The sequence below is a fragment of the Hirundo rustica genome, chromosome 8 (assembly GCF_015227805.2).
Source record: "Hirundo rustica isolate bHirRus1 chromosome 8, bHirRus1.pri.v3, whole genome shotgun sequence".
NCBI lineage: Eukaryota > Metazoa > Chordata > Aves > Passeriformes > Hirundinidae > Hirundo > Hirundo rustica.
In genome coordinates, this window is record NC_053457.1 from 20,077,587 (window position 1) to 20,092,463 (window position 14,877).

The 14,877-nt window shown below is 37.2% G+C and overlaps 1 protein-coding gene across 1 annotated transcript; it reads left to right on the plus strand.

Moving 5' to 3' along the window:
- Window positions 1–7,737: 7,737 nt before the first annotated feature.
- RBP4 (retinol binding protein 4) lies at window positions 7,738–14,304 on the plus strand. The gene is made up of 6 exons (XM_040071370.2): window positions 7,738–7,855; window positions 8,016–8,151; window positions 8,785–8,921; window positions 9,058–9,164; window positions 10,499–10,711; window positions 13,998–14,304. The coding sequence occupies exons 2-6, from the start codon at window positions 8,023–8,025 to the stop codon at window positions 14,009–14,011; spliced, it is 600 nt and encodes a 199-aa protein (XP_039927304.2). The 5' UTR covers window positions 7,738–7,855; window positions 8,016–8,022; the 3' UTR covers window positions 14,012–14,304.
- The last annotated feature ends 573 nt before the right edge of the window (window positions 14,305–14,877 follow it).

A 14,877-nucleotide genomic window follows, 5' to 3' on the forward strand; every position in this document is an offset into this window, starting at 1 on the left:
AAATGATTTGCCTAGGTGAAGATGAATAAAAGAATTAGAATTTGACTTAGCACAGCCAGATACAGCTTTTTTTTTTCTTTTTTTTTTCTTTTTTTTTTTTTTCTTTTTTTTTTTTCCCTTCAAAAGGAGAGAGCCAAAAGAATAAAATCAGAAAAGTGATTAAATTCAAACTAAGTTGAGGAAACAGTAGAATTTTTATTCTATAAGCATAAATATCAGTCAGGGTCTACACTTTCTTCAGAAAAATTTGGAGATGTCTGTTCTATTAAATAGCACAAAAAAGATAATAACTGACAAATATTAGGCAAAAAGGGAATCTTGAGTCTGGTCATAAATATACCATGGATAACCATGTATCTATATAGACACAGATATATGGTTATACATGTTTAAAGCTTCCTGCCATTAGAAGTTCAACGTTACACACATGAATGGAAAAGGAATGGTGGAAAATGTGTTGAATTTGAGGAGCAAACATTCCAAAGCTACATGAGTGAGAAGGCTGAATTTAACTGCCATCTATGACAGCAAATGATCAGTGTTCATTGAAACTGGTCTGAATTGCAGCACAGTAGGAGGACTGCAATACAATTAATCTTACTTCTGTTTATGGCATCCACATAGATCAGGAACAATGAGAGATCTTTGCTGTAAGAAAATAAAACATACACCCTTTGCCCATTCTTAATCTGAAAAGAGTATTGCCAAAGTACAACTTCATCTGTCTTCCAGAAGCCACAGTGTGTTTTTATCAACATTTTAAACATATTTATATTTATATTTATATTTATATTTATATTTATATTTATATTTATATTTATATTTATATTTATATTTATATTTATATTTATATTTATATTTATTTCATTTTTTAAAACATTTGTTTTTATCAACAGATCCCAAAGAACCAACATGGGCAAGTCACACAGATGCTCTCGAGCACAAAGGACAGGTCACTGATAGATGCTCAACGACACCTAACATTACTTTTCTCTCTGACCATGATATGAAACATTATGTATGGCACTATTTTTTGCCAGACTGCAGATGCTCTACAGATTTTAAAAGGTGTAAGAAAATCAGCACATTACAAACACATTTTGGCCTGGGTTCTTTTCTCTGACTGGGTTGCTGCTCCCAGAACCCTGGGGGACAGGCCCCACCCTGGTGGGTGTGTGAGCTTGCAGCATCTTGACAGGTGACCCAGTGATGGGAACTTGTGGCAGAACAGCAGAGTGTTCTCACCATTGTACACACACACAGTTTACAAGAAAGCAGCAGAAGAAAGGCACATTTATTCTTACTCAATTTCAATATTAGTAGTTTCAATACATGATCAATACATATAAAAGCAGTAGAGACTTGAAAAGAATTTTAGGTGTAACTACATAGAGTTAAATTATTTCTTGTCATCTTCCTAATTTCTAGCTGATTACTTTTCATTCAGTGCTTTGAAAGAAGAGGATGTTGAAGAGCCTCAATGAAATCGTGTGAAGGAATAGTAACTTTTTTTGGTGTTCATATGTGTTCAGTCATATTTTTTACTGGCTTGGAGCATTTCACATAATAGTTTCTTTGAAGCAGAAGGCACCTATGGAGGATCTGTCTCATGCCCAGCTAAAATATTTTTAAAAATTAACTTCTATGTAAGACTTACATATTCATCTTTATCACGTGTGATAAATCAGTTTAAACATCAATTCTTTATATTTTGATCACATTAATTCAGTGACATAGAGTGGCATGTCAGTCTCTGGAGGGAGAGTAAGTGAATACAGGCAAGTGGTACCATTTTCTTTGGGGGCAGGGAAGTTGGGGATTTACATTTTTGTAAATTAACAATTTTACTATCATTTTATTATAATTTTTTATCTATGTGCAAGATCACCTAAAATACTTATCATGCTTTCACCAAATCTCCCTACTGCTCATCTGTTTTTGCAAGAGATAAACAACACAATTTGTACTTTGAGATAAAAAAATAAAGATTTTTTAAAATTAGGTACTACTGTATCTAATTATATTTTCTTTGTAATAAAATATTTCAGATATAGCTGGGCTGTCCCTAATCATTCTTATACCATAAAGCAATTCTTATTGTATTTTTCTTAATTTAGATTCACTCTTAAAATTGCACTCTTATGCTGTCAAGTGTGAAATGACATGGAAAGAAATATCAGAACCCAAAAGAAGGTTTTTTAAAATGTTGTAATGAATTTTAAAGTTTCTCTGATGAAATATGACATTTAATTTCTGGTCTATAGCCTTTACTCTCTCTTTTTTCCCCACAGTTTTAAACATTTTATCTTTATTAAAGCTAATTCACGTTTGTATTTAAACTTAATTTAATTTCAGAGACTCTCAGAAGTGTGTGTGCTTTGTGATTTTAATACGTATGATGTCTTTTGCCTTTGACGTTCATAGTACCTGCAGAAATCAAACTATTTTTGGAGTAGTTCTTAGTAGTAGACCATTCCTGAGCCCTTGTGATACATGGAAACTCCTAAGAAGGATAACTGACAGACATGGTTATTTAAATAGATTCAAGCAGCACGTAAATGTCAAAGGCATTTATAAGGTTTCCCAGTTCAGCTCAGTGTTTGTATATCTGAATGTCTCTGCCCATCCTGATAGCAGTTAATGTGGTTTGTTCAGTTACGATTTCCTGAAAAAACACAGATCAAACACGCTTATTTGAATTGCATGACTTTTGATGTGGTTAGTATCATGGTCACTGTCTGGACATTGGAGATTCACATGTATAATCCAAGAAATAAATATTCAGAGTTGTGAGGTTTTTCCCCTAAATGGATAGGTTGTGAGAATGGATTCCGTCGGTTTTTACAACAGGTACTGTGTGACCCTGACATAACCAGGTTTCGGCACCGAAATGTTTTGATGTCATTGACTTGCTGTCTTCTGGGAACCCTTATAAACATCCTTAATTTCATGGGTTTTTTACCATAATTCTCTCTCCCTTTTCTTACAAAAAAAAATCTTAAAAACATAAACACTGAAGATAGTAGGTTAACTGCTTTTTCCATAGAGCTGCAAATGTTTATGTTCTCTTAAAACTACCAATTATTAGCTCTGGGGCATCATGAGATTAGTAATCAACAGATATTATAGATTCTGGGGGAGAGTTCCTGAAGTAAATGGCCAGTCTAGTGTGAAGGGGTTTACCGGGGTTGCCAGATGCACTGCAGCTTTGGCCAAAAGCATGGATTTCTTCATAGCTTGGCATGAATTTTAGTATACAAACTAAGGCAAAAGGCAGCAGATTTTTAATCTCAGCCATTCTCACGTTTACTCCCTGGTGATCTTACGTTACCTGACAAGTTTTTACTACTGAGAATGTTATTCAATACTGCTGAGAAGGGGCTGACTGTCTTCTTCGTGCCCTCCTGCCATGGATGCATTTCGTTAAGATCCCCTCAAACCTTTTTGGGCTGAAGAGTCTCAGCTCCCTCAGCCTCCATTTCTGTCAGAGTCTCCTATTGCTTTGTGATCTTTGTGGTTCGTTGCTGGACTCAACTTCATCATTTCTGTGTCTCCCATCATTGGTAATTGAGAGCTCCGCTCATCTGGCTGGCCAGCCTGTTAGAGAACTTTAGATCTTTGTTTCAAATTGTTTCCATTCTAGTAACATGCCCAGAAGAAATTTCAATTCAGAATTACAGCCCCCAGAAAGACTTGCTAAAGAAAACAGAGGTATCATTTAAAAGTAGCTTTGTTAGTAAATACTGTTTGTAAAGAGTTCAGTGTAAATTTACTCCCCGAACAAAATGTCGCGTCATTAAATTCCAAAACCAGGTAGTACACAGGCTGGCATGGAACAAAGAGTAATCTTTTCTATTCTGTTCTGTCCTTGACCTCTGTACTCAGACTGCCACCAAGAGGAACAGTTGTGATGGCCACAGTGTACACTGTTGTCCCTTACAAAGTACACGGAGCTCCTTGGCTCAGCTCATGCCATTTGTTGTTGATGTAAGTCTGGTTTCACAGGGCAGTGGCTACGCTTGCATCCCCTGCTCTGTGCACACAGTGGTCATTCATTTGCCTGCAAATCTGTCCCTGAGAGTTTAATGGATACCCATGTTTGTGAATGGCATTCTATAAATAATCAATCAAGAGAAGACAGCAAAAAGTCTTTCAATCTACGTGTAGACTGGCTAGAAATGGGTGATCCATTTCCTACTATTAGTTTTTGAATCAACTTTCTCCTAAGATCTTGACTTATTCTTGTGAGCAAAAATAAAATTTTAGTTCTTTTAATGTGTAAAGCTTGAAAGTTGCAGTGTTAAAAATGTTTTAAATAGTAATTTAACTAGTTTCTTCCTCTTTTTTATAGTCATAATAAATATAAAATAATTCCTACAATGAAACTTCTTTCTAGCAATTTCCTTATATATGTTTTCCTTGCTATAAATAATTGAGAATATTGCAGAATTTTACATGCTATTCTAGAAAATAATCCAGTTACAGAATCCCTGCCAGAAGTTATACCCTTTTCTGTCCTCTTGGTAAAATTCAAAGGTAGACTACCTTCTTCTGTTTTCGTTAAATATAGCTCCAAAAAATACATAGTGACTTAAAAAAAATTCTATAATATTCATAATATGCTGCCAGCCTCAGCTATCAGAAGTCATGTGTGAAACTTATCAATATTTAGATAATTTATCAATATTTTATTAATTATCTTAAATACACTTGACTGAGCTTTCCCAGAACCTGGAAATCCTTAGATATGATTGACTCAATCTATGTATATTCCTCTCAGATTCAATTGAAATCCTGGCCCAAGTTCCTTTCCATTTGCATGAGAAGTATAAAATCTGCGAGGTGAATAGAGAGGTCTGGATGAGGATCACTCGCTGACATCATTTCTCAAGCAAACCCAGAGCCCAATCAATCCAAATGATATTTAACTGAGGCAAAGTTTACACTGTTTATGAGTTTACACAGTTCTGCTGGCGTTGCTGTATCTCTTAGGACTGAGGAAGAATTCACCCTTGAATTGCCACTGCGATGCTCGTCTGCCTTCCTTTCCTCCCTCAACACACCCTGATCTAGATGTAAACAACAACAGAGCAGACTTTTTGCCTAAAAACCTTGTCCCATTGTACCAAGAAAGTGCTTCCTCTGTAAGTCTGAAAGGACTTCATCAGTGTAAGCTCTGTCTCCAGCAGGCAGAATTGGAGGTATAGCTAAAGCAGAGGAGGCAGAGGGCTCAGCTCCCTGTGTAACCTTCCTGTCATTTTGCCCAGCTTCTCTTCTGCTCTTGTCAAAATCTGACTGGGAAATAGTGACGTGATTTCTCTGTAGCTGCACTGCCCCAACTTCCCAATGATAACACTTCAATGGGAGAGTTTCCTTGGGCATGGTCTAGAGTTTGTAGAGATCCTAGACGTGACCTGAATTGAGTGGAAGTTGTAATTACTAAATCTGTCAGACACCTTCACCAAATATGTATTGTCAAATATTGCAGAGATCAGTGGAGATACATAATTAAAGAAATGCTGTTCTATGCCTTATACAAAATTACATGTTTCTGATTTAGATTTATTGCATCAGATTAATTTAGGAGACTGTAATATCTCTTGCACACATTTAGAACTGATCTTATTAAAACTTGTCAACAGAAGTAAATTTTTTGTTTCATTGATACCCGGTTTCATTTCCTGTCTGTAAATCTTCTGACAACAGCAGTATGTATAACAGGAACACTGATCTAGATTTTCAGAGGCAGTCAGATCTGAACAGGTTTTAACTTATGTGGATGCGTGACTGCAGACCCCTTTGAAAACATCATTGCCAAAAATGCTATTTAAAAAACTTTATAGGAATAGATTTGATCCTTCAAGAACCTCTCTGGTAATATAAAGCAGTATGCAGATTTTTGAAAGGACAGACTTAGGAGAAATTATAATATTTCACAAATTAGCAGAGAATAAAGAAAGAAATGTTTTCTTTGGTATTAAATAAAGTAATAGATTCAAAGCCTATGAATTAAGCTATAATCCATCTTATTGCTATCAGTCATGTGAGACACTGAACATGTGAGACACAAATCATGTTGATTTTGGTCTTGTTCATATGATGAATTCATATATTAAGACCAATGAGTGTTTTGTAAAGGTTTTATTAAAAATGTGCATGTATCACTGGTATCACCATTTCCAGACTAGAGCAAGATTCTGAAAATCACCAGAAGAACAGAGTTTACGTTTTCTCTTCAGTCTTTGTAGGAATTAGCAAATTTGAAAATCTCAGCTTAAAAATGGAAATGTTGATTTATCGCAAAGCTACCACTGAAAGTTTCAGGACAATATACATGCACCCTTCTAGTTCCCTGTGTTAAACATGTTCTTTACTATGAATAGAAGCTTAATATTAAACATAGGGGGATTTTTAGTGTCTAATGTTATCCAGGAAATCAAAGGCAGACATGCTACAGCCCTGAGAAATAGATGTTTGAGAAAGAGAACAAAACAGTCACTGTGCAAAAAGCCTCCAACATAAAGCAGAAAAGGAAGATAAATCAACCAGATTGTTTGCATTGTATTCAAGAAGAGATTATAAAGGACAGCAACAGTAAGAAGTCGAATATTTTTATGAATGTATATGAAAGGTGTATTAAGTAAACTTCTGGGAAAGGCCATGCAGAATAAATTGGTTAAAGCTGTACATTGTCTACTATTGAGGTATTTTTTATACTACATTGGTATCTCCATATTTAAATTATATTGTACTTGATTTTTAAAGTAATGAATACCAGCCTTTCAAATAAAAGGCTTCTGCCTTTATTCTTTAAAAAAAATGGGAGGTGAAAAAAGTAGGCGAATTAGTTCTCTTGGTAGCAATCACCTATCCTGCTTTGGTTACATGCCTAGAAAATAATTAACAGATTTTCTCTAATGCTTCCTAAAGATGTTGAAACTAGAGAACAAATATTGACTGAGAGGCAGCAAAACTTGCCTGGACAGGAGAAAATAATGGTTTATATAACTGAAAACTATTTGCCAAAGCCAGAACAGAAATTGTGGAATATCTGATTTAAAATTAATCAGATGTCAAAATGGCCAGATGTGCTGTGTATGTGCACTTGGGGATTTGCAGGCCACACTTAAGTCCTGCTACCACATAAAAGGGCTCTTTCACCATCCTGAGGATCTGCAGGGCCCCCATTCCTGTTGCTGGGAACTGCTCAGGAGATGATTTAGTACCCAAGAGAGCCTTTTGGAAGCAAGAGGGAACCAGTCATGAGGACCAGAAGTTCTGGCATGACCAGGCTTTCAGAAACATGAGCAGAAACTTGCAAGTATTATGTTTGCCACTGTTTATCACGGTAAAAGAGGAAAGGACTTCGGGGATGAGATGGAGGAAACAAGTCTGCACCTTGCAACTGGGTCGAGCACGTTGGTTAAGATGGATTTTGGACTGAAGTGTGTAAAATCACAGGGGAGATGGAGGCAGTTCGCTCTCCCCCATGCAAAGGTGGGATGCCTCTCATTCCATTTGTTCTCCCCACACATGTGAATACCCCTTCCCTCAGGTGTGAGCTCTGCTTTTGGGTTGGGAAAAACAAAGAAAGGCATTTGTTCCTAGCGCCTGCTTGGCTGCAGATCAGGGTCAAAGACCACCTGAGCCCATGGGTGTTATGCAAGAGGCTGTTATGAAGGGGCCCCAGCCTGCAGCATCCACCAACCCGCCTCCCTGCTGCCCTCTCCACCGCTGGCTCTGTGGCTCAGCAGGTTGCGAAAGCCCCAGGAGTACATAAAGCTGTCCCTGTCTGGGCACTGCCACCACCATCAACACTTGGGCTCCCAAGAGGCTCCAGAGACCGGCACCGTCTGTAAGGGACCCTGCTGTTGTGGGCTGGGGACAACCAGGTGCCTTGCCTGCACATGCTTCAGGGAAAGCTGCGTGACACCCTGGCAACCTATCGGGGCGGCCTTCCTCCCTTCACTTGCGTGACAGAGCCTGTTTCTGACGCTATTCTCTGTTTGCTGCAGGGACAGGATGGCCCACACAGAGAGAGCTCTGCCCTGGCTGCTGCTGCTGTCACTGGCCTTGCTGGGTAGCAGCACTGCAGAACGGGACTGCCGAGTAAGCAGCTTCAAAGTCAAGGAGAACTTCGACAAGAACAGGGTAAATTTTTTCTCTCCTGGATCTGTGATGCCTTGCATAGCTCTTTCCAGGCTACAAAATTTGGTATTCAGTAGCACCAGTGTGGTCACATTTCGAAGTTCCCAACTGTAATTCTGGGAAACAGCTAAAGTGTGTGATGTCCACACCTCCACAGATGCTGGGTTCTGATGCACCCGATAAAGGAATACTTCAGAAACTGAATTTTAGCAGACTGGTTTCAAACTGTAGGGAATAAGCAGAAGGAGTGTACTGACTTGGTTGTTTCCATGAAAAATTAATACTCTGATGTTTTCAGATACCTTTGCAAAGAAAAAAATATACATAGATCTGTCAAGATCTGCTAGTTGTTATTCCTTTTTCCACTAAATTTTGTATTCCTTATACTGGACAGTTGCAGATACAGATAATATTACCCAAAAAATGTCAGTATTTCCACAAATGTTGACTGCACTAGGATGTATTGATGGGTTTATGCTGTTGAAACAGCTAGATTTGTTTCTTAGGTACACCTTTGAGGCACGGTGTCCAAAATCTGCATGCTCTTTCCTCTGTCACCTCCCCTATTCTGTACCGTCTGATTGTAACATTTCCATTGTTCTAGGTCTAACTGCAACCTTTCTTATTTCCTTGCAGTACAGTGGCACCTGGTATGCTATGGCAAAAAAAGATCCTGAGGGGCTGTTTCTGCAGGACAACGTGGTAGCCCAGTTCACCGTAGATGAAAATGGACAAATGACCGCCACTGCAAAGGGCAGAGTCAGACTCTTCAAGTAAGCTGTTTGCCATTTTCCTCTTGCTCCATTTCACTAAGCTACTGCTCCAATCCTACCTGCTGTCTCTGTGCTAGTCACACTGAACCTGTGCTCTTAGATTGGAATGTGATATTTTCCTTGTCTCTGGCTACAGTAACTGGGATGTCTGTGCTGACATGATCGGCTCTTTCACTGACACAGAGGATCCTGCCAAGTTCAAGATGAAGTACTGGGGTGTCGCCTCTTTTCTGCAGAAAGGAAGTGAGTACTTAACTAAAGAAGATGCAGAACTACTTGGAAGACTATTTATGTTGCATGTCCATGCTAGAGAAGTACTGTTGAATTTCTTAAACACACTTAAAAGACATAATAACTATCATATTGCAAGGCTTAATGTGAACAAGGTAATCACTGCTTTTTATATGGGGCAGCTGGTTGGCTTTCTTTAAACAAGTGAAGAGCTGGCCTTTGTATATCTTCATATATCTTTTGCGTGTTACCCAACAATATAATTGAAGGCCACTGTCCGGGAAGAAATGAAAGGGAGATGAAATATTTTAAGACTTGCTTTAGTTCAGAACTCAGATACCAGATGCTTCTGATCTCTCTGAAGCCTGATGTCAGAGCTGGCCAAGCAGGGAAGAGGATTTAGAAAATGTTGTTTTGTTTCGTCTTGCATCTGCAAATGTAGAGATTTATCTGTTTTAAGAGACAAGTATGATCATATGTATATATTGATATATTCATACTTTTATGTCATCTCTCACACCCTATTCAAAATCAATTCCTTGAGCCAAGTAGAGATTAGGACACTCTGTAGCTCAAGACATTTCCTGGGATTGTTTCCAAGAGAAGCAAGTAGAATTTGGAACTGACAAGAGCTCCATTCCACCCAAAGACAGTTACAAAGCATGTGGATGCCAATTTATCTTAAATAGTTCCCAGATCTCCTTACAATATGCTGCTGAGTCATGGGTTCCTCAGGTTGCTGGCTGACCCCAAACTCTACCCTTCTAAAAAGTCTCCCACGGGAGAAAAGGGCACCACAACAGTGTTGCCTTCACCAGTGCAGATTACTGCAAGGGAGAATCTTTTTCTCCGGGAGAGGAAGGTGCAGATATGTCAGGTTTTACTACAGACATTGAAACAACCTCATTTCTGTTAGAACAGGGTGTCTGTGTGACCAGGTCTTTGTCAGGGTACAGCTACATAGTTAAGAATTCTCGGAAGTTGGAACTGTGTTCTAAGAAGAGGGTTTATGGCAGAACTTGTAGCAAATATACTACTAATACACATTCAAACTGCATGATAATCGTTTTCCTTAAAAATGCAGTCTAAGTAACATCGCTGGTAGGAAAATATTTATGGGTTTGTGTCATCTTGAGCAGGCCTAGCATGTTGTCTTTATTTTTTTTTAAACAATAACCATGGAATTAAATACTGGAAACAGGAATAAATGAAAAGCCAATCTGTTATCATTTGTACCGATCTTCATCTTAGTACTTTCTTTAGAGTTATGGCAGCGATCCTTTCTGATTTACTAGATTTCACCGGTGTCTCTAACACTTTTCCTTCTTTGCTATGGTTTCTTCCAGATGATGATCACTGGGTAGTGGACACAGATTACGATACATATGCTCTTCATTACTCCTGCCGCCAACTAAATGCAGATGGCACTTGTGCTGATAGCTACTCCTTTGTGTTCTCCCGGGACCCCAAGGGGTTGCCTCCAGATGCACAGAAAATTGTCAGACAAAGGCAGATAGACCTCTGTTTGGACAGAAAATACAGAGTTATCGCTCATAATGGTAAGAACGTGTTTTGGTTTTTATTCCTGAAGAATTTTATTTCAGGGTTTAAGGACTAAACCACTGGGATTTTCTTGCTCATTAGATATCAAATACATAAAGTCTTTTGCTTAGGGGCTGTAACATTGTCTTTTGAAAACTGGAGCTTGTAGTAAGTTATTTCCAACTTTTACTTCCCTTATCTGAAGGAGAGCTGAGGTGCATAGATTTTCATGCATCATATCAGATCAGCTGAAACAGTGATTAGAGGAAGTTGTAAAACAATTAAATCAATGCAGTGTGAGTAAACATAGTTAGGATAAACTTCATAGCTATGGTAAAAAGTAATTATTAGGGGTATAAAGGGGGTAAAAGATCCCTTTGCCTTTGTTCAAATACTTTTTGGAGAAATTCTTCAGAAACGTTCTTAAGGAAAATAGAAGTCTTGGAAAGAATACCTTATAGAAGACCCTTTCTCACAAGTCCTCATGTCAACTTTTTCACAAAGACCTGTGGAAGAGGGACATAGCCCTTATACTAGAATCATGTCATTATCTTGAGCCATAGAGTCAGGCTGAGCTTACAACACAGCAAATTAACTCACTTATGCTCAAGTATATTACAGAAGGCCAAATGGTAACGATCTGTAAGAAACCATAATATACTTACTGATAAGAATTACACACGAAGTGGGGAATTGTAAAGAGTGAAGGAGAAAAATCAAAATATTTAGAACAAATAAAATAGTAGTACCACTCCTTACTCCCTCCCCACCCCTCACATCCTGGGAGACATACTATCTATGAAAGACATGACGGGTGAATCAACTGAATGGGAACTCCCAATGTAATGATATGAGCAAAAGAGTTAATAATGATTCTTGGATGCGTAAACCAAGACTCACGTGAGATTGTTGTGTTTGGCATAGGTCTAAATGCTGTCCCATTTGGTGACAAGCATAACTGGAAAAAATACTGAGGGTGAATTAGAAGTTTCAAAGAAGAGCAGAGAAAATGATTGAAAGTTTGTAAAATGTGTCCTCTAGTGAGTGCTTCAAAGATTTTAATTTTTTCTCATTAGAAAGAGGTTAAAAGCTGACCTGAGCAAAGTCTGTGCTTGTCCACACAAGCAATAGGAATTGGATAGAAAAGGACTTGCAAACACAGAAATAATAAATTTAAATGGATGGAACTTTAAACTGGACACATTCAGAGCAGAAATAAACAGCCGTTTGTTTAACTCCAAAGGTTATTAACCTTTGGAACAGTTTACCAAGAGCTGTTGTATGTTCTTATCACTGAAATCTGTAAATCAAGATTAAAGGCTTTTCTCAATGACATGCTAGAACAAACTGGGATTGACTGAAGGAACTTCTGTGTCTTATAAAGAAAGTCAGAACAGACAAGCAAAGTCAGCTGTTGTGGCTCTATTATCTGTTCATCTGATCCATAAACACTGAGTAATATATAGTCATGTTGTAAAGTAGTATGCTGGTAACAGGGTGCCTTGAAGAAAAGGGTGCCACCTACTCTGCTAAAGTAGGTGGTGTTTACAGTACTGATCAGTGACCCGGGAAAGCTGTCTGACAACAATGAAAAAAAATTGTCTTGAATGAGAATTTGGCAACAACATAAGTCAGTTGAGAGAATAAAAGACATCATAAATGCAAATGGAATCACCTTCTGTGAATGATTTATATGATTGCATAAATGGTAGGATGGAAAGTATGTCATTATATAAATTGATACTTTTCCATTTTGAATCCTGCATTCCCTGCTTTTCAAATGTAGTCCAGCAAGAATAAAAAATTCTGAAAATAAGAAAGCCAAATAATTAGATTTTTAGGGATATTCTATTAAATCTAAGATATTTAAAAGTTGATTATGCTTTCTATAGTTTGTTATAGATAGCAAACATCTAATCTGCCAAGTCACACTGTTCTTTGTTTGCTATCCTAATTTTACTGAGATGTTAGGTGTTGAGGGCAGTGTCTGATATGACTGTGTGAGTTCCGTAGTTTGCAAATGAAAAATAGGAGCCTGGGTACTTTTTAATTAAGGATTATGCCAGAGTTTATAAGCCCAGCACCAAAGTATAAATTAAACTTAAAGCCAGCAATTTGCATTTTCCCTTTTATTGATCAGGACCCTATCATTAGTTGATTCTGAATTCTCCGGTATCATTAAGCCAAAGTCCCTGCATCGTAAGAACATTTGGGACTGAGGAAACGATTGTGAGCTTAACTGGAAAAAAAAAAAAAAATCTTGGAAGCATCATATGAGAAACTCTTATAAAATTTGCTTAATTCCTTATGTGTGGATTGGAAGCCTTACTACTTCAGTTTTAACTCTGCTATTAAGAGCTACAGAATTATTACCAAAACTGACCTGCATCCAACTGTTACTGTGATAAAATTCTGACTGATGTTAGTAAATGCTGCAGGAATAGCCTGGTATCTGTTGCTAATTGTGCACACTCTGCCTAGGTCTTGAAGCTTGTGTGTGTGGGTGTGTGTGGGTGTGTGTGGGTGCGCCCCCTCAACTAACAGATGTACAAAACACACCTTGATTTGGAAAAAAAAAAAAAAAAAATCTGTACTGGCTGTTCAAAGCAAAAGAGAAGCCTAGGAAATGAAAGTTTTTTGTTCTAACTTACACTGCATTTATGATGGCAGCTCCTTCTCAAATATAGCTCAAGCTATGATACACTTAGTCTCTCAGAGTAATAGCTCCAGTAACTTTAAGCTGTGTAAATGTCAGTGTCAATATTAAGTGAGAGTACTTGTAAATACAGTGTCATGTCAGTAGAGTTGAAAGCTGCATCTCTTGTTAGCATTTGCTAGAAGCAAAAATTGTGAAATAAAGAATTGTGTATTCCTTCTGCTAATTTACTATTGCCATTAGAAATTTTGGGGGTCAGGCGATTCTTACTTTGTTGAAAGACTTTCTTAAATTAATTATTTTTAGGCAAATAACTAGAAGCCGGTTAAAGTATAGACTCTTTTATCACTGAAAGATATTCTTTTATCACTAATCTGCCCAGTACCTTGTCTGCAAAAGTATTAAAATGCTCAGGAGAGGTGTAACAGATTGGATGAATTCCTGTTTTGCTCCGAGTTGAAAATTCCTTGGATTTATAAACTGCAGAGTAAGGTCATGGCATTATTATTACAAGTAACAGACTGCTGGGCTCAAGAGCATTTTAAAGAAATTAGATGTGTATGTATTTTAAATTTGGCGAAAAATCGTGTAGTTAAATTTTGTCTAGACTGTTTGACAAACAGAGCTGTGTTTTTTGTGTGTTTCAGGATTTTGCTCTTAAGGAGATCCAACCCTATGGAAAGAAACCATGCAACAGCAGCACGAATGTAAAGTTAACACACTGATCATGTGTTCTCTGGAAAATGCTTTAAATGGCTTCATTTAGATTTTCAATATATTTATCTGAGCTGTGTAGCTCACCTTGTTAATAAATCAATGAAGCATTTTAATAAACTTGGATTACAGGGGATGCAAATTGTATGCAAATCTGTACATATGTAGACATTGGTTTCATTAGTAGCCTGTTATCTCAGTGCACTGTTTTGAGCTGGTGACACATGGTGATAATTAAGAATTTAATCTTGCTTTTTTTAGAGGTTTCAATTTATGACTAAAAGAGTATTTATCATAAACTTCCAAGTGTATGTGTTTTCTTTTCACATAGAACATTATATTTTCTCTATAAAATACTGGAAATCATTGAGAAAAGAGAAAGGAATTTCAGTGGCCCATTACATCACTAATTAACTTTATTATATGACTAGTGAAGACATAAAAAATATGCATCTTTTTAAAAGAACTATTTTACACCTGACAATTTATTTATTTATTTATTCTTGTAAATTCACATGTATTAAGTCCATATTTTTAATCTGAGATGGAATCAAACTGGTCATTTACTTGGTGATAGCACATGTTCATTACCTTGTTTCAGTTAGTCTGCTCAAACCTATGTTAGGCAGTCAGTTATTGAACTGTTAAATCAAGTTCCCTTTAAAAACCGGATTAAAAAAAAAGCAGATACTTTCTGAAGATGAATATTTTCACTAGAAAGTTTAAAGTAGTTAATTCAACTATTTTACATAGACCAAGTTCACTGCCATATTTCTATTTATTTCAGCATAGAGAATTCAATCCATTGGATTA